At 37.3% G+C, this 25,994-nt stretch overlaps 1 protein-coding gene across 20 annotated transcripts in view; it reads left to right on the top strand.

The window, feature by feature from the left end:
* Window positions 1–25,994, top strand: part of cora (coracle) — a 128,726-nt gene that overhangs the window by 55,691 nt on the left and 47,041 nt on the right. For 5 of the 20 annotated variants that reach the window (XM_067133409.1, XM_067133413.1, XM_067133400.1 and 2 more), the window contains exon 2: window positions 23,181–23,234. The exons of 6 other annotated variants lie outside the window; for them this stretch is intronic. In XM_067133409.1, the coding sequence (XP_066989510.1) occupies window positions 23,181–23,234 (54 nt within the window). Of the gene's footprint in view, window positions 1–10,597; window positions 11,118–23,180; window positions 23,235–25,994 lie in introns of those variants that run through there. 9 more of the 20 variants (XM_067133416.1, XM_067133418.1, XM_067133421.1 and 6 more) reach the window with 5 other exon arrangements.

Here is a 25,994-nt window from a genome sequence, read left to right on the forward strand (position 1 = left end):
TGAAACTGCTTTAAGTGTCGGTTCGTCTTATAAATCAGCCGGCTAGGAGTTCATTTGCTTCAAAGGCAACTCCCTCCCCTGCCTACCCCTCCCGACCCCCAAAGTGACGTCATGGCCTCTTAGACGGATGGCAACAGATTAAAAAGCTCAGGTGGACGACTGACTGCGTTGTGGCAATGGTGGTGGTTCCTGGTGGTTCTTAAGAAGTTTTCGGTTTTGAAAATGTCGCCTGATTTTAAACCAAGACCCGTTTTGATTCCTCTGTAATTATATTTATCTACTGCACGAATTTCCGTGTCTCCATCTCGGCTAACATTCGTCTCACGTTCGAATGAAGAACAAGGAACACAAGCATGTTCTTTGTTTACAGATGAAAGCATCACGCGACCGTTTGACTTGCTTGGTGTATGTAGCCTTTGTAACGGCCCACCTCGTCTTTTGAAATTCCTGCGCACGCGCCGTGCGGGCCTTTCCTATTCCTTTACGTGCCGTGACTATAGCACCACAGTAGTCTCTTGAAAAGGAGAAGAGATTGGATCTTATTTACAACAAGGGGAAGGGAAACAGGATGAAAAAAGGGATTCCTGGAAATGACGTTTCGATAGGTTTCTTTTTCATTCTTCATTTTTCGTTCCGGGAAGATGGCTTCTTCTTCTTCTTCTTCTTCTTCTTCTTTTGCCTCTTCCGAGAAGGTCCATCTGCGTTTTTGAGTGGTAATAAAGTGGGAAATATCACAGAAGCCATTGGAGACTTTGATAATGGAATAATAATAATAATAATGATAATATTTAATAATACAGAAACCGTTACACCACACGAGAACTTTTTACGCTGACATTTCATCACGTTGCCCACAGACTTCGCGCCAATGGGCCGACGTTTTTTCATCACAGGAGTAAAACTGAAGTCACACGCAATTATCGAGGTGATGTCAGCAAGCAACGGTCCTGGGCAACTTTTAATTTTGCTCGGGTATTGACCACATGGTGCCAAAACTTGCCCAAAACAGGGACTAAAGTGTGTGGCACCAGCTCCATAAGATTCACATGAGCACCCAAGATGTCAGAAGCTTTCTGAGTTTATGAGAGAGAGAGAGAGAGAAGGGGATGAAGAGAGAGAGAGATAGGGAAAGAGAGAAAGAAGGGGGATGGAGAGAGAGAGCGAGGGGGAGAAGGGGAACTAGTCACAGAGAGGGGATGAGATAAGTAATGAAAGATGTTACCCATGATATAAAGTATCGCATAAAAGGGAACGGGCCCATAAACCTTTTATCTTTATGAGATAAGTAGATAGATAGACAGAGAGATAAGTAGATAGATAGGTAGGTAGATAAATAAATAAATAGACCGATATAGAAGGTGGTAAGAAAATAAGACACTAATATTTTGGGGATTCAAAAACTTAAAATTCCAGCAAAACTTTCAACATAATGCCTCATAATAATGTATGTCACACAGCTAGGCCTATAAGAATTCGCTCCCCCGCCCCCTTTTCTTTTAGGCCTACGAATTTTTTCCTTTGCATAAGTGTTCCTAATGATGTTTTAGGTCTATTTCAGCTTTCTTACTTATATATGTTATGTTATCTTAGGATGTTGCAGCTGGAATAAAACCAGAATCTCTAATTATTGTTTTCACCAGTTTCATGTTTTGGGAAACTGTAGGGGTTCGGAGTAAGGAGAGAGAGAGAGAGCAAGAGAGAGAAAGATCAAAACTCTCTCTCTGCATTCTCATGTGTCTCAAGATAAACTGTTCGAGTTTATACACGTCTCTGTGAAGGAATACCCTACTTTTACAAATTTTATTGAAATCCGTTGATAACTCTTTGTGATATATACAAACACAGATATATGCACCTATTCCTTGACTCATATCCCAACCCTTACACAAAATTTCACGGAAATTTATAACCATAATATTTGCAGTATGTAGAGACACTGATGAACGTAAACACAGATTGATTTAGCTGAAAATTTAATCAGCAGTTTCTTGGTCAGTGGGTCGCCTTTCCACGAAGCCTCATTGAAATTAGACTGATTTTTTTTTGAGATATTACGCGGATAGGGACAGTCTGAAAGGAGAGAGAGACGAACGAATACATAAACTGTCAGTTTCTTGAAGTTAGACTGATTTTTTTAAGATATTAAGTGGATAGACAGGCAGTCTGAAAGCAGAGAGAGAGAGAGAGAGTCGAATACACAAACATAGACCGATTGCTCACAGGTGGTGTCGCTATTTGCATAAAGCAAAAAACCCGAATTCCCTCTTTGAAAAGACTCACTCTGATTCGGTGATTCACCTTCCAACTATGGTTCATGATTGCATCTGATTCAAGGAAGGGGAGAGACTCTCGGGGGAGGTAGGGGTATTCGAGAGGGGTGGGGGCATCTAGGCCAATGAGGATGTTTATAACGGAGGAAAGGGAATATTAACGTGGATGAATGGAGGGCGATCCGTTAGTGCAGATGTCTCGCCTAATCCTAAGCGGTGGATAGAAGGGACTGATTGGCGAAAGGGCTGAAAATGTGTGTTGAAGGGCGCGCTGGGTTTGGGGTTGGGGAGGGACTGTCTAGGCTTAGGCCTATGCCCTTGGTCTAGTTATAGGAATCTATGTTCCATGCCCTTGGTCTAGGTCTAGGAGGTCTTTGAGTGGTTGTGGGTGAGGCCTAGCCCTATGTCTTTGGTCTAGTTCTAGGACTCTAGGTTCTATGCCCTTGGTCTAGGTCTAGGAGGTTCTTGCGGGGTTTTGGGTGAGGAGGGACGGCCTATAGGCCTAGGTCTGTGCCCTTGGTCTAGGTCTAGTCCATCCCTGAACAGAAATGAATACGAAGTAAATGCAAATTTCAGCAGCTACTGAAAGATCAATATAAAACAGTGCTTGTTTCACGCCACACTTAATTGAAAAATTACTAGACTTAACTGACAGAATACACATACACATAACACATACCAGCACGTTAGAGAACATACGCACACACACGTCTATACGGAGAGAACTAAACAACCTTCGACTTAGAAGCAGGAACATAAACAAAAATAGAAATACCAACACACTTAAGGCTTGTATTCACGAGCGCGGGAAGAGAGAGAGAGAGAGAGAGAGAGATAACGCGCATTAACCCATCAAAAACGTTCAGACCAACAACTCACTTTTCATCGCCAATCCAACTCGTTCCTTGGGGCATCGGGTGATTTGGCACAACGGTGTATTGATTGAAAACCTATTTAATAGTATAACACCTGATTTATCTTCAACAGGATTTCTGTTTTGGAGGGTTAGACGATAAACAGGTCAATAAGATTATCAATAACAGCCTATTAAGATTATCAGTAATATATTTTTAATAGGTTTCTGTGTCGTGGGGTTAATAGATACGAAGAACAGAAGAATTATTTTAAAATAATTATTTCTATCGTAAGATCTCGGATTCCACGGAAAGATTATATCGAAGCAAATATAAAAAAAAACAAAAATGACAATATATTGATTTTTATTTTTATTTATTTTGCTTTCATCTTAGACTCTCAGATTTTGTAAATACTTATTATTCGTAAGATCTGAGAGATGACACTTTTAAAATACACAAATAAAGCAAAATAGAAAATAAATAAGTATTTACAAAATCTGAGAGTCTAAGATGAAAGCAAAATAAATGAAAATAAAAATCAATATATATATATATATATATATATATATATATATATATATATATATATATATATATATATATATAAACCGCGGAAGCAGAATGTTGCACAAGCACTCTTATCTATTTGCAACAGAGAGGAAAATGTAGGTTAAGCAAGAATGTGAATAAAGGAGGTAAGAAGGAAGAATGTGATAAGACTAAGACTATTCTGAGACACGCCTGTGAATGAGATTTACGAAAACATATTAAGGAATGTTCTCTTTGCGTCATTTTCAGTTTTCTGTAAAAGAAAACTGTTGTGCCGGCTTGGTCCGTCCGTCCGCCCTCAGATCTTAAAAACCGCTGAGGCTAGAGGGCTACAAATTAATATGTTGATCATCCACTCTCCAATCATCAAACATACCAAATTACAGCCCTCTAGATTCAGTAGTTTTTATTTTATTTAAGGTTAAAGTTACCCATAATCGTGCATCTGGGAACGATATAGGCCATGCCAACACTGGCCCGCGGTTAAAGTTTCACGGGTCGCGGCTCATACAGCATTATACCGAGACCACCGAAAGATAGATCTATTTTCGGGGCATCGATTATACGATGTACAGAAAACTCGATTGCGTCGAAGAAACTTCGGCGCATTTTTTATTTCTTCTTAAAGGAGAGAATGTAGTAAATACGAAGAAGAAGAATAAGAATAAGGAGGAAGAGGAATAAGAAGAAGATTAAGAAAATAACTTTAAGATTTAAAGAGAATATGATTTTAACGTCACTTGAAAGAGGATGGAGTGAAAAAATAGGTTTGACAATGCATGTCATTATAGCACACGCTATGATGATATGCTATACGAACCCTGCATTCCAGAGAAGAAGAAGAAGAAGAAGAAGAAGAAGAAGAAGAAGGAGAAGAAGAAGAAGAAGAAGAGCGTATAATCACAAGGAAAAGATTACCTGGCCCCAGATAGCACATCCGCGAGTGTGTAATGGAATCCTCCATTAAGTGGCCAAACAAGAGAGAGAGAGGGAGAGAGAGAGAGAGATAGATTCTCGGGCGCACTGCCTGCAATCCTGTGATGTGGGATGTGTTACGACGCTAATAATTGATGCGAGATCATGGCTAAGCTCCTGATCTCTAAAGGTGAGAGAGAGAGAGAGATTAAAAGAGTCACTGATCTATGCACCCAGATACCGCTAGATTTCAGAGAGAGAGAGAGAGAGAGAGAGAGAGAGAGAGAGATGAAACTGCCTAGCTTAGAAAATAGATTACTAAGAGGTATTACAGTCAAGAGAGAGAGAGAGAGAGTATTAAAATCGATAAACATAAATAAACCATTTAACATCACAAGATATCTCACTCAAAAATGGTCATTGGCTATAAAGGTCTGGTATAAACTCTCTCTCTCTCTCTCTCTCTCTCTCTCTCTCTCTCTCTCTCTCTCTCTCTCATGCATTAACAAATGACGTAAGACAAAAAATTTTACGCTCCTCGGGAAATCCAATTAATTTTTTGCCTTATTATTATTTTTTATATTTTCTAAACAATTTAAGAGACAACAATGATTCGACGAAACTCAGTTCAATGGCGCTTTTCACAAAGAAAAAAATAAAAATAATTTTTTTTTTAATCGCTTGGTAACAAGAATCAAGTCACCTCTCTCTCTCTCTCTCTCTCTCTCTCTCTCTCTCTCTCTCTCTCTCTCTCTCATAACTATTTGAAATTTCATATCCAGTTCCGTCGTAATAATGACAAAGCTTAAGTTAAATACAATGCATTTTTTAGTTACTCTCTCTCTCTCTCTCTCTCTCTCTCTCATAACTATTTGAAATTTCATATCCAGTTCCGTCATAATAATGACAAAGGTTAAGTTAAATACAATGCATTTTTTAGTTTCTCTCTCTCTCTCTCTCTCTCTCTCTCTCTCTCTCTCTCTCTCTCTCTCTCTCTCTCTCGTACACACACACACATTAGGCTCACCAATAAGAAGGGCTACAAATAATAATAATAATAATAATATATTAATGATAACAATAATATTAATAATAGTAATAATAATAACAATAATAATAACAGAACCACAACATTAATAATGATAACATCGTCGAGGATACAGGCAAAGTGATGCATAAAGAATGCAATTTTGTCTGATAACACCAGTGTTATCATATCTTTGACTTTCTGTTATCACTGGCCTTCACTTCCGAGCGTTTAAATGTTTTGGAAAGATAAGTTATCGTGAAAATAGATAACTAAATTTTTTAGATATATATATATATATATAACTAAATGCCACAGTTATGCCCTAAAGGTGTAACAGGTTGAAGTGAGTCTCATAAAAAATGAAAATTAAAAAAATAAACTCTTCAATAGATAATAATAGAATTGAAACCTCATATAAAATTAATAAAAAACAAACGAAAGAACGTTTTAATAGAAAATAATAAAATTGAAACTAACTGTAGTTAAACAAATCACCAACGAACACTAGTTATTAACGTCAACATTATGTCATTATCACCTCACGCCACGACACAAGCCGTATATTTCACACCTCGTAATGAGTGGGTATAAGCCTCACGTTCTGTAATGAGTGGGGGCACTCGATCGATCGATGAGCGGGGTTGCATGATCAGTCTGTTATCTACAAAGACAAGAAATATTAAAAGTTTTCGTTTTTACCATTTTATCTGATTGCGTGTGACTGAGGACCAAAGGTCTGTGTAATATGCCGTGGGGTTTGGTCTAGATTTGCGGAGATTTTGGGAGAGAGAGAGAGAGAGAGAGAGAGAGAGAGAGAGAGAGAGAGAGGATTTCATCTCATGACATATGAGAGAGAAAGGGAGGGAGAGTTTTGAGGTGCCGTATGCTATACAGGAGTAATAAACTTTCTTTTTTCAAAGAGAGAAAGCTAAATTTATCTCCTAACATGCAAGAGAGAGAGAGAGAGAGAGAGAGAGAGAGAGAGAGAGAGAGAGAGAGAGAAACAGGCTTCCTCGGAGGGTGATTACAGCACCCATTAATTTTGGTTTGTTCTTTTAAAGGGCAGGAAGTTGCCCATTGTAGCATTTAGGCTTATGTGGGCAGCCATGCGCTTTGCCCCCAGTGGTCAGGCATTTGCTCTTTTAGCTTCCATAGGCCTTAGGCCTATGCATTGGATGCATTTCCCACTTTGTGTAATACTAAGGATATTACAGAGTTTTCTTAGCTATGCAATTGCGTGGATTACCCTCGATGTCTAGGCCTTAGGCCTATGATTGGATATTAAACTGTTTTCAATGCTATAAGGTCTTAGGCCTATGCATTGGATGCATTTCGCAATATGTGTGATACTAAGAATATTAAGGTGTTTTCTTAGCTCTGCAATGGTATGGATTACCCTAGATGTCTTTAGTTAGGCCTTAGGCCTATGCATTGGATGCATTTCTAAATTTGTATGATATTACCGTGTTTACTAAAATGTTTATGTGGTCTGAATTCGGATACGGGTCCAGGTGCTTCTAACATTTTGCCATCACTGCGAGATAGGGCAGTCTCTCTCTCTCTCTCTCTCTCTCTCTCTCTCTCTCTCTCTCTCTCTCTCTCTCTCTCTCTCTCTCAATGCTATACAGTTCGCAATAATGATTTCCTTTACACGCACACCCACACTCACATTGTGTTTTTATACAGCTCCTTTCAGAAAGAATCTCCAACAAACATTCTTTGAATTGCTTGTGACTGATTTTCCTTTGTGCTTGCGTATGATAACATCTATAATGACCTTGACGTCTACACTGTACGATCAAGCATAGAGTAAGCAAATAAGTATATATAAAACTATACACGAATGTATATATAAAATTAAGTCTAATTTTTATTTTTTGGCGGGGAAAAAAAATCTGCAGCTAGACGCATCATCCAAGTGAGCCAGTTCCTACCTGTCAGTCTGTCACGTGATCCACTAAATCGACCGTTTCTATTATCGACAGACCGCCTTGAAAATCGACACTCGACCGCAAAAATGGAACGGTTATAAAATCGCGCGCGCGCGTGTGTATATGTGTGTGTGTGTCTGTCCGTAACGAATATGGCTGAGTCATCATCATCGTACTACAACGAACCAGTTGCTCTATCTAGACCTATGCTCGACGGTTGGGCGGTTGTAATAGAATTAGAAAGTGGCTTTCTCTCTCATTTTACTTTCTTAAATGATGGGTTATAGTGATATGTTGTTATTCAATAACACAAAAGACATTTTTTAATGTTTGCGCAACAACTTTTGTTCGTGTCTATTGACACAAAGACGACTTGAGTCGAACTTTCAACCGTAAGGATGCAACACCTGTCAGTTTCTGTCCATTCATGCTCTGATTTTCCGCCTCTCTCTCTCTCTCTCTCTCTCTCTCTCTCTCTCTCTCTCTCTCTCTCTCTCTCTCTCTCCCTATGTGCTACGCCAACCCCGCACTCGCTTGACTGTGAATGAAAATGACTGTGATTTTACCCCTCAAATATATTATCTCGCGCGAGGGAAACTTTCTCCCCATTATCACGGTGCTATTCCTTTGTTCAGATTTCTGTGTTGCCTTTATTTCCATTCCACCATTTAGCACTTCGTACTCTCTCTCTCTCTCTCTCTCTCTCTCTCTCTCTCTCTCTCTCTCTCTCTCTCTCTCTCTCTCTCTTCCCGCATGCGTAAAATTGCAAGTAAATCTTTCATTGTTTTTCAGTCTTTCAATTCACTCATATTTTTATACTATCGATAATTTAATAAGTAGAGATACGGATAAGAAGAAAAGAGAGAGAAAGGGAGAAAAGTGGAAAAATTAGACTAAGAAGAAAGTAAGGAGAGAGAGAGAGAGAGAGAGAGAGAGAGAGAGAGAGAGAGAGATGCATAAAAAAACGGTAAAAAAAAGCCACTCCGACCATCCGCAATTGAAAGTTGATCATGACCTACAAAATAGCGTTCCATTCTTGAAGGTTTCCGACCGAGTCTAGTTAGTCGCACACAGTCTCTTAGTCGCTCTCACAGTCTGTTAGACTGTCAGTCGCTCTGAGCAGCGAGGCATTATCGGTCGCCGAGAAAAGTGAAAGCGGAGGATTCATTCGGGAACTGCGTATTATCTTGAGCGATTGGCTTCTAGTCGCACGGTATAGCAGCGATTTATGAAGAGAGATTGTTCTAAAACGCTTTTGGTTGAGGGAATAGTAATAATATAATATTAATAATAATCATAACAACAACAAATCAAGAGCAACAACCAACCCATATCATTATCAGGGAGCATTAGAATACCACGGCATTGTCTTAGACTAAACCGACATGATCTGGGTTTAGCAGCAGAATGTCAACACGAACTCGCTGGAGAAGCTTGTGCCAAGAGAATGTTCTTTTTCCTTTCAGTTATTTTCATTTATCATCAGACTTTCCTGAACAGTTTATTAAACAACTAATGGTGGGTGGGTCTGCCCTGCTTCAGCTGATCATAATAATAATAATAATGGATTCATATAAGACCGTTGATTAGCTACGGAACAGAGCATAGGCCTAGGGACCTTATCCCAATATAGAAAGTGTCAGTCTCAAAATTTTGGGCAATTAGGTCTAGTCTACCCCAATTCCAAAGCTGTAATATAGAAGAGGGAAGACAAAGGAGATAACAGCGTCAAAATTTTGGCAACTGGGTCTAACCTATCCCAATTTAGGGGGCGTAAAATGAAATATAAAAGAAAAAGAACATTCTGTTATCATCACAAGAGTGACGAAGCTCACGTGAGCATGTGCAAATCGAATACACGCCCCCCGGGTTGGCCTAGATCAGAATGAATCAAAGGTAATTTCCATGAAAGCGAGAAGATTCGCGATTCCGTGAATCGCTGACGAGAGAGAGAGAGAGAGAGAGAGAGAGAGAGAGAGAGAGAGAGAGAGAGAGAGAGAGAGAGATTTTACCCTGAATTCTCCTTGCGCTCTATATCATCATAATGTATAACTGGGACACGAGAGGGTGAAAATTTGGTGATATTTTATTATTTAAAACAAGTAATGCTTCCTCAGAAGAGAGCGGCCTTATGAAGAGAGAGAGAGAGAGAGAGAGAGAGAGAGAGAGAGAAAGATTCAGATAGTTAAAATATTCGGATGTTATAGGGTCTAGAGAGTCTGCCCAAAATAAACACGGAGTGAATGTATTTTTGAGTAAACTATATATATATATATATATATATATATATATATATATATATATATATATATAAGTTAAATAGATATTATAGGGTATATAGTATAAATAAATATATATATATTTTTATATAAACTATATATATATATATATATATATATAGAGAGAGAGAGAGAGAGAGAGAGAGAGAGAGAGAGAGAGAGAGAGAGAGAAATAATTCTCTCTCTCTCTCAGAACTATTTAATCAGCTGACGAAATTCTATATTTAAATCCATCCAAACATGCAGTACCGGAATAATGTCCGCTGGAAATCGGTCAAGCAAAACTTTTTAATTAATAACGAATTCTCGGACAATAACTATTCCTACTGACTCTATATAACCAAATACAGCATCGCGAATGTTTTATAGATATATTTAGAGTATACATAGATTCATAGGACCCATGCAACGGTCGAAAACAAGACCCGAAAAAGTCCCAAACGGGAGGCCAGAGAGTACGGCGGCCACCTCTCACACACCCCGCCCATATCTGATACGAAGACCACTTGTTTATACTGGGCGCGCTCGCAAAGTAGTCCCTCAAACGTCAAGCTTTTTTTTTGAAAACGATGTTTTCGAAGGGATTTGCGATGTTTTTCGCTACTGAAATCGATGTTTTTTCGGTTTGCGATGGATTTAGTTGTCATTCGCGAACGTTAATTGGGAAATAGAGCGAGTAATGAGTAACTATGCATGTTATGCATTATACCGACATCGAATGGTGGATTTTGATTTTGATATCCTTCGTGGAAGTCCATTGAAAAGCGAAATGGAGCGGGGATATGGAGACTGAAATGAGCGAAAGGGAAGTGGAAGAGAATGTGAGAAGGAGAGTATGTAAGAGAGAGAGATGGGAGAGAGAGAGAGAGGGAAGACGCGGAGACCGAATGAAAGCAAACGATTTTAAGACTCAATGGTCGGCCATTAGAGCGAAAAACCGACCGGTTCTTTTTTTGAAAAAAGGAAAAGGGATAAATTTAAAGACTGGAATGAGACGAAGGGAATAGAAAAGAGAGAGAGAGAGAGAGAGAGAGAGAGAGAGAGAGAGAGAGACAGAGACCGGCGGAGGAACACAACAAGGAGAGAGAGACCGAACGCATTCGTAAACTCATGTCGGTGCAGTGAGGTGTTCGCACAGTCCTTCCTTCCCCCGAGTGTGTGTCGCGTTATGGAAGTGATTTGAAGTTCCCCCGGGGGATTTATCGGCAGCTAAGGAGTGCGACTCGAGAGAGATTGGATTACAGCAAGTGGATTTAACCGAGAGAGCGGGATTACACGCGCCGGAGGTGAGAGAAATGAGAGAAAGAGAGGGAGAGAGAGTGGGATGGGCTTGTCTCTCACACCCTCGAGAGATTTCAAAACAAAACGAATTTAATCCCCCTATTTCTCCTCCTCATCCTTCTGTGCGCCTTCTTCCTCACTCCCCCCTTTCTCGAGACGGTCTTGAGACCGTCTTGGGGATAATTCAGGGCCGGAATTATCAGATAATTTGGGATTATCGTCACCGCGCCCCTCTGGTTCGGCAACTATAGGCCTAGCAAGATGGTCTCGTCGTCTTCTTCTTCTTATTTTCCTTTTCTTCCTTCTCTCCCCGGTCTCAAGTCGGTCTCAAGACCGTTCCGTGACCGAAGTTACGGAATGATCGACGATTATCATCATAAATAACCGAAGATTATCATGACCAGTTCGGCAACTGGGCTTAGGGGTTTCCGTGCAAGAAGGGCGCCGTGTATGACCGTAAACTGATTTCTTAACATAAAAGACTTTTTTTTAAGACTTTAAATATCATAAAAACAAACGAAAGAATTAAAAATAAACAAAAACAGAAGCAAAAGATGATCGACGGACACTTTTTTTATATTTTTTTTTGAGATTTCAGCACTTGAGCAAAAGTTGCAGGCGTCAGCAATATAATAAAGTTGGTTTATTAATTTCCTTCGTTGTAATTAGGACAGTGGGTTAAAAAGGCCCCTTTTCTGACCCAAATTCACCTTTTAATTCTCCTTATGGAAGGGATTTGCTCGTTGAGCCGAATGGGACATGATAGGTCAAGTTATTTAGGTGTATTGTATAGAATTAGCTAATATTCATTATATTTAACAATAATATACATATTATATTTTAGACATGACAAATATGAAAATTTAGACCACGGAGTCTACTGGACGAGGGTCGGGGTTAGCCAGGCCTTCGTATGCCTGCTGGATAGAACTAGCCAATATATTTACAGTAATCTATATTTTATTAATTTCTATTCTTTGTAAATGAGAAAATTAAGACCACAAACTCTACGAAAATTGTGGAAGGCTGTTATTTAACCTTAATGCCTGTTCTTAATATTGGAGTTTTTTTTTTATTAAGTTTTTAATATTCTTACTAAAAAATCAATATAAAATCATTGGTCTTTTTAATATTTTTAATACTAAAACCATAAGAAAATCTATTGCAAATTTCCTGCTACTGAGATATTTAGTTGAAACTTGTAACTGCTCCCGCGGCCTGGTTCCCACCAGTCGCCAGTCGGAATATTTACCGACGTTTCTCCAATTTTTTCATGTTTGTGTCTCTTGTTTAAGTTTATTGTGGTTACTGTCATTGTTTTATGTTTAACGTTCGTTCCCAAGGGGCTGGTACTAAACACGGCGCCCATTTTGCATGTAAATTGGAAGTTTCCAAACCTAGAAGGGTGCAGTAGTAGTCTCGAGCTTTACCGATATGTATTTTTGTTTTTTATTTTAACATTCATGCCCATGGAACTGAACCAAACAGCAATTCACGCAAGTGGGCCTGATATTAAAGTTAGAAAATATTGATATCATATGCATAGCAATGCACAACGGCACATGGTCAGTCTATGCGCTTTAGAAAAAGGTTATTAGGCTGACCTAGATTATTTTCATTAATCCATGCCCTTCAGAAAAGGTTATTAGGCTAGCCGAGATTGTCATCGTAAACGATAGCGTTGAGCCAGTTAGTATCGCTGGTGGAACATTTTAATTAGTAGCTTAGTACAGGATTAATTAGAACCCAGGGATTACTTCCTTGCGAACCGATGTATGCCTATAATACAGAAACTATATTCAAACGATTGAACTTTGAGTATTGTATCAGAGTGGACGAGATCTGTTCAAAACCTGTAAGCCTAGTGTCTGCTGCGTTTCTACGAAAGAACGAACTAGAGTGAAATAGACATGTCCTAGATTTGATGATATTTGAATTTCATGAATGTATAAACTTTGCCTGCAGGTTCAGTTAGGAATTTAATGATGTTCGTAGAGCGTTGCTTCATCTTTTTGACTCATAGATCATTGCTTCGTCATTTTGAATCCATTTTGCTTGTTTATTTGTTGATGTGTCATTGATGCATTCAGAATTGACACCATCCTGCAGAAAAAAAACATCAGAGGAATCACATGATTGATTAAATAGCAAAAACTCTAAAGGAAACGTGCTTTATTGGCCATTGGTGAATGCTATTTTAGATAGAATAGGTTAAATACCAGAAAAGTGCTTTTGGTAATTATGAAGGAAAACAAACATGTTATATATAATTTCTGCAAACTGTACATTTGTGTGCAGAGAAATTAATGACGATGTCTTTCCGAGTATGTGAGTAATGTGTCAGGCAAACTTAAATTGTCGTACACCATCCCATTGTTAAAATGTATGGACATTATTGCTTTCAACATAAAAACTGTATTATGATGTGATTTACATGATTTTGAGTTTATTTTCGCAAATGACTTATCCTTCCCGGCAAATGATATACTGTATACAAAATTAATAAAATTACGACTTGTCAGAAAACCCCCCTCTTACGGCAAAACTGTAATCAGTAAACACAGTTTTTTTGCTATGGAGAGTGCAGTATTCTGACAAGTCATAATTTTATTAATTTGTATGTATATCATTTGTCGGGAAGGATAAATTCATTTGCGATGGAAATAAACCTCAAAATCATTCAAATCACATCGTAATACAACAGAAAAACCTATCCCAATTAATGTTACCAAATAAATAAATATTCAAGTGTTTGGGCAGGCCATAGTACTGTAGTACACAAACAGATTGGGCAGGCTGTAATTTATCTTGAATATTGATTAAAAATTAGATTTAGAAATATTGAATAACATTCTTGTACAAAAACTGTTTAAATGATGAGGTTTAGTGAGATTGTCTATATTCAGTGAGGTTGTGTACATACATTGCACAAGAAATCATATAAATGTACATTAATTGCATCTCTGTAAGCCAATTCAGGGGTAAAAGGAGGCTCCCATGCTAATGTTTATGTCATGCATTTCCACTTGAACCAAATTTTGAAGGGCCTACTTTGTCCCTTTTCTTAAAATGTGAAAAACCTGTGCTTGGGATTGCATATAGAGATTGATTCAGACCTCCCATTTTGAGAGCGCTAACTGTAAATCTCAGTTTTAGGGTTTAGGAGATTAGAATTTTATAGATTGCATGTCGTCAAGATTTATGATACAGTGATAAATGCTGTTGGCTTTGGATTAATAAGCCTACTTGAATAATACTGGAAAAAATAGCCAGATTATGTTGGTATTAAATACTGTAGTATTTTTATGATGATCCGAATTTCATTTGAAATTTTTTCACCTTTTGGCACAGATTATTTAATGACTTTAATGTGAAAATATAGTCACAATAAAGAAGAAAATAACATTAATTCACAACAGTTATGCTATGGAAGAACAAATTACAGTTTTCAGGAAAAAGTGAGTGCCTTCAAAAATGAATAGGCGTGGTGACTTGAAAGTTCCTTTAAAATACAGAGCCACATATCAAATTCCCTATAGACTAATGTACTTTAATTTGACTGCGACCTTGTTTGCATGTATATTGAAGGAAAGATGTTGGTCAGGGAAACAATGTTCATTTGCAGTTTTGTAGTTCTGTGCTCAAATTAATATCTAAACGTATGTTGCCTGGTTTGGGAGTTATTACAGTCAGTTATTACATCATTATTGTATACAGTACTGTACGACGTGGGTATTGCCATTTCAGTGGTGAAATCCTCTTTATTGTGATTGATGCCAGTGGTGGTCTCTTATGTTTTTGTAGTATTTTTTTCAGGATTGGTTTTGTTTTCAAGTCCACACAACTTTTGCTTCTAAGATTGATGGCACACAATTGAATGTGCCTCTTTTGCTTTTTGAGTTGACGGTACACTGTTGATTAATGAAAACTGTATCAGTTTAAGTCGGTGAATTTACCATCTTGATTTAATACTGCTTAAAAGTATGATAAATTTTAGTTAATTATGTGAGACTTTCAGTCTCTGATAAATGCCATGCTATATGTAAGCTGTAAGAGATGATTTGGATGTAATGCTAAGTTGACTCGTTTAATAACAAGTTGAACTTGTGCAAAGTTCATTCAGTCTCTTAGAATTTTATATGAATTTGATGAGTTTGAACTGGAGTTTTGATGTGACTGAGAGAGACCATTGAAATGTTGCATGTAACTCGTATGCTGTTGAAAATTATAAGATAGTTTCTTGCAATGTCATAAATTACATAAAATACTAAATGTAATTGTCGTTTGGGAAATTTAGTGATTGTTTGCTCAAGGTACTCAAAGACTCATAGATTAGCATACAAAAAGTTGGCCGTCACTAAATGGATGAAGACTATTGATGCTTGTCTTTCTTATGGGATATGCAGTATTTTGTTTTGGGCAACGTGGAGAGAGCTGTATGTCAAGATAAATAAAAAATACATACGGATCATGAATGTTATGTTTGTGTGTTCAAGCTGGTTAACATTACTACAGTAATTTGCAATTAGGAAGTAAATAGCTTTGAAAACAGAATGTGCCACTCCCTCAAAATTATAGTATTGTCATGTTGTTGAAGGACCTTGAGTCTAATTGCTTCGTGTTACTTTGAAATTCACCTTAAATGTCATTTTCAACCACTGAGTTTTACTTTTTACAATAATACACTCATGCAAAAGAGATCAAATTCTCGAAAACTCTTCTCGGAAGGATTTCTGTCGCAGATGGAAACGGGAACCAAACTGGAAGTCTTTGGCATTCCAGACTCCATTGTTTCCATTGTCACAAAAGTTTGTGGTTTGAAATGTCATATACGTAGGTAAACATCCTCCTACGTTGCAGCTAGTGCTTGCTTTGTTTGTCTTGCAGTTGAAGTGTATTGGCTTAGTGGGAAGATTGTATGAAGATATCCAACCTTAAAGCAATTTTATTTTTATGTAATGAATATCCGTAATATTGATTAGGATTTTATTGGCTCATGCATTTGTAGTTTCAGATTTTGGTTGTCGTGCTTAAATTCTTAAGTACATGGGTTAATTAGTATACATGTTGAACAAACTGTGATTTTGGTAAAAAATTTAGAATAGTTACATCATTAACACTATCCAGGAATATGATTATAGTTCACTGTTATCTAACCCAGTAATGAGAATGCTGTTTAAAGATGGTAAATTATTCATTGTTATTCATTGTCAACAGTTGAGTTGTGAATTAGGGAATTTAGTGTAAGTTTTTTTAAAGTAAAAAGATTTGCTTTTGTTTACAATAGAATATAGTGTTTTTTTCATAAGTTTGGCAATAAATTCTGAGTTCACAAGTTTTGTAATGTCTTTATGATATGGGAACTTTGATGTTCCTAATAGCTTCGTTTGAAAATGTTGACACTGTGCCATGCCTAATGTTACAAGGACTTTTTATTGTATCATATGAGTAGATTAATTGTTTTAAACATAACCTTCATACCATAGTAAGTTTCTTAACCACTGAGTAAAGCCACAGTTTCAGATTCATATATAAAGTTTGGTAGTACTGAAAATCACAGCTTGATTTGTAAGTTGCTCTTGTTTAACTGACCAAATACAGCCATGGCAACACATTAGCTGACTGATGCCATACATAGATCAGAGTGTGAGTTTATAATTGTGGTAAAATGCTATGCTATAGGAATTTCAGTGTAAGGTACTGAATTGGCAGATATATGATACATAGCCATTTTGAGTCCTTCAACGAAACTAAAATATATGCAGTGACATAATACATTTTAATAATAATGATGAATTATTATTATTATACAAACAAAACTGCAGCAATAGTTGAAAAATCAGAATGCTACTGAGAATGAAGGAATAAACTGTTTAAGCAGATGCCTGTAATAACAAGGAAAAACCAGGCAAATAATAAGGCAAAACAAGATTAATGACAAAGTATGAATGGCAACTCATGTTAGGCTTGTGAAATACCAAAAGATTTGCACTTTGAAACAGAAATTCTTTCCTATTTTATTGTTAGCATAGTGTAGACGTGGAAATCTTGTACAATTGCATTCAATCAAAATAGATTGTACAAATTATGACCATAAAGGCACCATTCTATTAGTTATAGAAGTGTTTTAAAGCATATGCTTTGCAAGAATTATAACTAGATCCTATATTTTATTGTTAGCAACGAAATAAACCCGCTTCCTTATTAGTAGAGGCTTTATGGTAGTGCAGTGAAACACGAAGTGAGCGTCCCGAGTAGCCAATGTTTACACAACACGTCTGGTTGAGGTTGCTGGAATTTGTTGAAAGTTTTCATCCTTTTGCCCAGTAATCTCCTGAACTTGTTAGAGATCAGAAACCTTACAAAACTTCGAAAGTAAGCCAAATGAAATCACAACAGCGTAGGCCTTTTTATATGACCTTTGTGCCCCCGCCTTGCTTTGAAGAAATCTTTCCATTTCATAGGCTATTTGTTTCCGGATGTTTATGCTTGTCTGACGGTGAGCTTTGATGGATGTGCTTCCATGTCTTAACGACCCTGTTCGTTTTCCACCTAGAACATCCCAAAAGATGTTCAAAGCTTGGGACTGGATTATGTACCGTATAATCGGAATTTGGTGCAAGTAATCATATATAATTTATCTTGTAAAGTATATTGTAGTACTGTTTTGTTAACAGAACCAAATTGGAGAAAGTGAACTCCTTAGGTACTTTTAGCTTTGAATTATTTTGTAATGTGAATTATTAACCTTAGGAAATTTCAGTTCAGTCATCAGATTTGGATGCAAATAACTAATGAGTGAAGATATTTTCCAGTTACGCATTTACATGAAAATTTATATTTAGACAAATGAGAATGTTATTTGTGCGTATAGTATCTGAAAACATTATTTCTGGGTTAAATAAGATCTTTTTCATCTGCCCTATGCATCTTTTTGGACTATGTCTTATTGATCAGCCAGGATGTTTGTGTGTGTTTGTGTATGAGAGGGAGAGTGTGAGCGTGACATTATGCCATAAATTGACAGTGCTGCTAAGGTGTTACCCCACAAGAAGCAAGTCATGTAAGCTGATGGCTGAGTTGTGTCTTTTGACTGCGTCGCATGAACCTCGAGTTGTAGCTCAGGTGAGGTGTCAACATTGGGGAAAGGCAAAGTTGAAGAAATTTACCTGATTTGAGGGGAACAAGATAGAAAGTAAGACCAAAAGGAGTGAAACTAGGACGGAACGGACACTGAAGAATCTGGTTTGCGAAGATTGACTGTAAAAAAGTACTATACATTTACCATTTTTATTTCTTGAGGGATATTTTTATTTTCAATTCATTTAACAGCTACGAGTTCAAGTGAATTTCCTAAGATGGGAGAGCTAAAACACAGCAGAATGAGATTGCAAAACCTCCAAACTGCTTTTGGTAGATGCAAAAACATCCACCGGGGCATAGGGAATTTTGTTTTAATCTCCATCTGTAAGGAAATCATGAACTAAGCAGTTCTAATAATTGCTCAGTACAGTATTTTGTATGTGGCCACTATGAGAGGTATATAGGTTAGACTATAGCCTATATGCTTACTGTCAAGTTTGGTTAATTAGCTACTTAATCTTTTCTCGTGTTCAGTTTTATCATTCAGGAATGGACATAATTATGTTTCAGTGCAAGTAATGAGTGTTGTGACATTTTGATATGTATGCACTTGTTCCACACTATTAGAAGCCTGATTATTAGCTTTGATTGGTGCAATTTTAATTTTTTTTTTAGCGGAGCTAATCAGTTGTTAGTCATTTCTGTATCATTACTGTACTTGTTTAGAATGAATTTGTATTGGTTTCTATACAGCACATTTCTTGATGTAATTTGTTACAAAGACCCACATATTGTTTTCAGTTAGAATTAGTTTTTAGCCAGCGTCGTGAGATACAAATAGTACTTAAATTGTCTCTGTATTTTTGCACATGTCCAAAAAATATTCACACTTGGTATGTGGGTGATGCCTCCCATTTATTTTTTCACACAATCAGACATTGGATTCGCATTAGTGGGACTCGAAATATACACGTGACCAATGTCCCAGGGGATTATGGCCAGTCAGTTTCAGCTTGTATACATTCTTCCATCTTTTTCCCAAGAAGGAAGTGAATAAAGAGAATGTAATCAAGTATTTTAGGTCAAGATTTGTGCAGATGAGAGATCACTGTTTTGCCTGCGTTTGTCATCTTTCTCTCGCATAGAACACAAAGCTGAGAAGTGGACACTGATCAGATGACATTTCAGTCTGAACAGGAAATAGAAGTCCAAACAATGACCCTTCTTATTGTGACACGCCCTCGCAGATGAAAGGAACTTTCTCCTTTATTTTCTAAGGAAGAAAAGCCAAGAAATTGATGAGTAGGGAGAGAAGGAAGTGTTTAGTACAGCGTTGAAGTATTTTAAACATATTCCAGAACAAATGGCAGTAAAGAATAGAACACTTATTTAACTAATTTCTCAAAGTACTTGTCATCGTTAGATGCTTCAGATCTATCTTTGTTTTCATTTGTTTCAAAAGCATGTTATACATATCTTTAGCGAGGTCCCCTTAATGCTGTATTCGTAACAGACATCACCTGTCAAATTCATTCACGTCATATTGGTTTTGTGGGGTGATGCCTTGATATTTCGTCCCTCTGTTAATCACAAAGCACTGGATAGATGGGGTGATAAGATCTCTTTGTCATAGTGTCTTTCCTTCGATGGTATTGTACCTGCTTTCCTCGCTCTCAACGGTCGACACAAATTGGTATCAATTTACATTCCATTGAATACTTTATATGTTTATAGTTGGATATTGGATGGTCATAAGGGTTATGATATCCTGGTATCAAGGATATACCGAGGTCCTTGGGGGAATTGTCCACCCTCATGGCTGACTGTGTTTTCTGTGTCATAAGTGTGATAAAGATGGAATCCATTTTTGTGAGGCAAATTTATTTTATATAGGCTACTTTAGCAATGTTTTTTCAAAATGCATAAATGTGGTTTATATGTCTTTGATAAACTGATTAATTATATTAGCATTCTAGATATGAAATCTGTTGATTAACAGTGCAAGAATATCAAACATTATCTCCGTTAGTTTACAAAGGGACAATAATATATTTGCATTGTAGGATGACATCAGATCCAAAGGTCTGTCTGTATTTTCAACACTGTGACAGTAAGTTCGATGTAATGAACACCCTAGCAGACTTCATGACTGTCGAGAGTTACTGCATGGTGTCGAAAAGTAAGCAGACTGGTTAAGCTTGTTCAGCAAGTCTCCTGATCCTCGCTGAGTAGCGTACAGGTTGTAAAAACTCTGCGCTGAAGATTTTAATGAGGCTTAACAAACTTTTGCTTATAATTTTCATCAAGATTTTTGGGGGAAATAAATGAGATTCAATTTTTGGTAATGAAACTTATTCTTCAAAACTTGGGTTTAAGGAGTTTTCAAAACTGGTGGTTATTTTGAACATGTCATTGGATACAAAATAAGCTAATGGATAGGCATGATTTACAAAAATTTTCCTTTGCACCAACATTATGAAAAAATAAAACTCCTGGATGAAAATAGAGCTTGCGTTGAAAGAGGGCAGGTTAAATTCTTGGATTAAAGTTTGCCTTGTACATTTAAGAGAGCAAGTAAAATCCCATGATTCGTAAAAAGGCGTTCAACAGATAAGTAGTTTGCTGGAACCCTGAACAGTAGTGATTTGTGGTTTTAGAATGATGTGTCTGGCAATCATGTTGATGATTTCATTCTTTCAAGAACTGTTAACAAAGTCGTGGTGTCCATTTGGGATTGTTTTTATTCCTGTTGTATGCTATGGAGTTTGGTATTCAGTAGCCAGAGGTGGTCCAAGTATTCAATAATAAACTGAAACTTGACCATGCTTTAAAACTATACAACTTCTCGTTATATAGTTGAGCTCAGTTTTATTTTTGTAGTGGTGTACATATCAATCAATCAATCTCTCTCTCTCTCTCTCTCTCTCTCTCTCTCTCTCTCTCTCTCTCTCTCTCTCTCTCTCTCTCTCTCTCTCTCTCTCTCTGCAATATTAAGTAGATTAATGTGCAAAGAACCCTTTTTGCTCAAGATTAACAATAGCCAAGAAGTGTCAACTTTTCTAACAGACAAAAATCTGAACCGCTGAAAAAAGTTCCCCAGATGAACCCACCGTGCAGAATAAAAATAAACGGGAAGGGCAATGCACAGCCATTACTTGTCAACTCCTTTGACAGTCAGAAGCTTTACAAATGTAAACAAACAGTCAACATGACACTTGTACATCCATTGAGCAAGTTACATTCTATTCTTGCCCTGTTATTGCACGAGATATCTTGATATCACTTTTCATATCAGATAAAAACTCCCATTGTTGTACGTATCGTTAAAGCGTTCGAGCCTTTATACAGTTAATATACCAGTCTTATTTCCTTCTTGCTCATAGACTGTATACCAGTCTATGAAAGAGGAGTAAATAAGACTGGTATATTAATTGTCTAAATGGATCATTAACACAATAAAGGCTCGAATGTCAAAGTTGTTTGGTTGAGGTTTCTAAGAATTAGGTTGTCTTGATTAATCTCATTCATGGTGCCAGTAGATTTGGAGGAGGGTGAGAAAGGAATGCATTTGAATAGTTTTGAATAGAGGCCGTGTGTGTGTGTGTTTTGGCAGCTGTCAGAAAATAAATTAGTATCACAGTTATTATTCCTGGCAGTTAGCGCATTTTCGTCTCCACAAGTTATGTGGGAGTGCTGCATGTTTGTTATATACATGGTTGATTTTCATGCATTTCTGTGTGAGAATGTTCCTTTTGAAGTCATATACATCTATTTTACTGTTTGGGATTTGAAGAATATAAGATTCAGTACAGTACATATAGGGAGTCTGTGTTACATATTGTGACATTTGGCAGATCCTGGTATGGGAATGTTATGTCCTTGTAACTCAGAATAATTTCTGTGTGTCTGGTTTACAAGTCTCAGACACCTGTAAATTGTACTTTGCTATGTAAAGGACAACTTACAAGATTGCTATTAGCATATGACTAAAATCCAACCCTGCTAGGTATTTTTACATTTAGGAGAGAAAGGATGTCTAGTCATAATTCTAATTGCTTGCGAGAAATTTAGGGCAGATGATGATTGAATTCGGTGATGAATTTATATCAAAACAGTAACTGCTCCAAGTATTGATGCTGTAATTTTGACCATTCACACCGATCACCCATTTAACAAGGAACTAAACCTCTTTCTGTTGGATCCTTCAGTCTTCCACTGAGAAGCTATTTTGTTGCATAATGAGGAAGGAAGTCAAGTAACCTGTTACTCTCCTTTTAATCTACGTTTGCACCTGGGGCAAATCTTGAGGGAGTTTGGTTAGTTGTAAACAGAAAAAGCTGGAAATTACCAAACCAGATCCCTCATGGGTTTGGTATAAGCATGTGGCAAAGATTGGAAACTGGCCTTTTGTACTTGCTCAACTCATGGATTTCTGTCAACGGGGAAATCCATTTTGCAATGACCATTCGGTTCCCTTTTTTGTGCGTGTGTTTTTAGGATTTGTGTACGTGAGAAGCAGTTCCTTTTCTGAGTGCTGCTGGGAAGTTCCTACCATCCCTCCAGGGTTCATAGAGGGTATACAGTACTCAGTGTAATTTACAAATCAAATGGGATATTTAGATTTTTTGGAGAAGCCAGCTTCTATAAATTTCATTTATTGCTTTTTTTTTTTTTGTAGCATATGAATATGTAAATTCAAGAGGTGAAAGTTTTCTAATGGATTAGTTTTGGTTCTTAAAACAGATTAGTATACCACCAAAAAGGAACCTGCTGTCATTTATAACTGTAGCTATTTTTTTGTTTTTGTTTTAGAAGGTACATACTGTATTTGAAAATGTATACAGTATGTTCATTCTGTGAATTGTTAAAACTTAGGTTGTTGTATATTAAGACATGCTCATTTAACATGCACTTCATCAAAGAATGCACATGTACTCTTCGTTGCGAATTGAAAGGTCAGATTTTTAACCAGTCTTTATCCACAGTTTTGGGGGCAACTTCAGCGGGACCAATCGCCTGCCACCATGGGGTGTTTATCAGTGAGTCCGCTGTGTCGTTTGACTCGAGAACAGTCTTCCTTGGCATGAAATTAACCTCATGCTAATATGTTAATTTTGTTTTATTCTGCAAGATGGAAGGTTAAACCCTTTTTTATCTTCAGATATAAGATTGACTAACTCTGAAAGGCCGTTTACAGAACCCTGGTTTTCAGAATCATTTCTTTTGTGACTAGTATTTTAACTGCATGGGTTAGTCATGTGTGAGTTTGAATATTGTTTTTATTTTGAATTACAAATTACAGTTTTGTAATGTCTAATCTTTATTTTGTAATGCCAGTTTGCAGTGTTTATGTCGCGGGAAAACACTATCGCTCTCCAGATTTAAAATGAAACGGCATTCATGAAACTAAGCCCTTATCAGTCATTTGAGAAAATGTGTGCAATGAGAGAATTTCGGAATTCTCTTGCTCATTTCTGATGAGTTATTTGTTCAGCCCCCACCAGTCTTACATCTAATCAAAAGTGTACTTTATTAGTAAGATCATAGGAGTGCAGCACATGCTTTAATGGGGAAAGGTTTGATGTATGAAAATGATGTTAAACTAATATTCATTAATAAGTGAAAGGTATCTAAGGGTTGATGTCCTATTAATAGTTGTATTAAACCAGTCTTATTTTGATTGATGTTGGTGTTTTGTTAACGAGGAAACTGTCATCATTGTTGTTAATATGGTTTTGATTTTTATGTCATATCATTGTAAAATTGACCAAATTGTTTGCAAACCACTAATTGCCTGAAAACTAACTCTAAACACAGAAACTAAAGAACTACTGTGTACTATTTACAGTATATTCTGACAGAGTCAGGAAAGAATTTTGCTTTTTCTGAGTTTGTAAAAGCGAAAGAATTACAACGAAGTAATTTTCACTTTACGACGTGAGGTTCTATTAAAGTTGTTCTTTGCTGTAATTACAGTTCAGAGATTTTAAGAGTAATTTTGTCATTAAATGTATTAAGACAAGAAATGTTAGCTCAAAGTGTTCCTTCCCAGTATTTTATGAATTTTTTTCCATGAGGAAAGTTGGATGGTTAGGTACCATATGTATTTTTTATACTGTAAAAAATGCAATGGAAAATGAAAAGAAAACATGGGGTATTCCTTCTTTATATGCCTTGCAACTAATTTCATTGATTGATTATTGTACAGTTTAGTATAATTTTTCTTTTTTTTTGGCTGAAACACAAGCCATTACCTATTGTGTAGAAGTATTCCTCAGGATAAACTGGAATGCCCATTGAATCTTGGTAACAGTGGTTAATTGTGGTAGGCAGGTGGGGGAGGATTCCTCAATGATACTATAATGAATCCTTGCTTTTCTTCCTGCCCCTTCTGCTCATTTTCACCATACTCGATTGGGGGATGTACTGTATTGTGCAAAGATAGGTGACAAGCATATGTACAAGGACAGTTCCAACCAAGATGCATGTGTTGTGCTCGCCCCAGTTAACATCACAGCCTGTGCGCAGGTGTACCACCATTTACCCCCTGCTCTCTCGACAGCCGTGCTGAAGCACTTGCAGATGTTGTGGCCATTCCTTGTGTTGAGTTCAGACCATGCTCCTTTGGGGCTGCTACCTGCCTTGTCCATGTCTTCTGCTACAGCTGAGGAGGAGGATTGACTCAGATTTTAGGTGTCCACCAACTTTTGTGTCCCTATCTGTTTGGGCAATTCTTGGTCTCCAAAGTTTTCTTAGAGTAAGAACACAGACCCATCTCACTCTGGCTCGGGCTTTTGGTAGGGTATTTACCTTACCAGTTAGTTGAGAGACTATCCTCCCTTCTGAAACGGGAGTCTCCTACGGAAAAGGTGTTGGCTAGGTGTTCCCGAGGAACTAATATAAAATTTGACAGCAATTTGTATTGTTCCTAGGTATGTAGAGTAGAGCATTGTATCATAATCCTACTTCAACTGCTGTACATAGTCCCTGATGTTGAGAGGAAAAGTGCTAGCTTATGGTAGGTGAGTAGGGGACTCCCCACTCTCCTGCCTATCTCTAAATAATCACCTTGTTCCCAAGCTTCAGTGACTGTTCCAGCCTGTGCTGAGGAGTAGTGGTATTTGATATGTAGGAAAATACGTATTTTAGGAGTTCCCAGTTATCGGCGGCCTCGGTTATCGGCAGTCCGGTTTTATGGCTCTTGTCTAGCGACGGCAATAACTGGATTTTCGGCGCCGATACCAACCTAACAGAGGTGCCGATCCCCGCTTATCGGCGCAGATGCAGTAAGCTCTGGTATTCGTCGATTTTCGGTTATCGTCACTCCGTCGGGAACGGAACCCCCACCGATAACCAGGGACTGCCTTTACATGCAAAATTTGATATTTTAGAATGTTTATCTCTCAAAATCAGATGTCGAGCAGTAGAGAGGAATGTTGTTGAGGTCAGCATTTTAAAAATGCAATGGTGGAGAGTAGGAATGATAAGGCTTCAGAATTGACAACGTAGATTTTCCTTATACAGTACTAACATATGTTGGTTGTATCTTATGGAATGGTTATGTATATGATTATCCAGTGTATTGATTGCTTAGTTCTTTTGAAAGCTATAAACTTGTTTGTATATCAGAATGCATATTCTTATAATTGTTATTATTCAGAAGATGAACCCTATTCATATAAAACAAGCCCACAGGGGCCTCTGACTTGAAATTCAAGCCACCAGAGAGTATGGTGTTTATTAGGAAGAAGTAAGAGGAGGTAAAGGAAAATACAGAAAGCAGAGACCTCATCTATTAA

Source organism: Macrobrachium rosenbergii, chromosome 33 (assembly GCF_040412425.1).
Source record: "Macrobrachium rosenbergii isolate ZJJX-2024 chromosome 33, ASM4041242v1, whole genome shotgun sequence".
In the NCBI taxonomy this organism is placed as follows: domain Eukaryota; kingdom Metazoa; phylum Arthropoda; class Malacostraca; order Decapoda; family Palaemonidae; genus Macrobrachium; species Macrobrachium rosenbergii.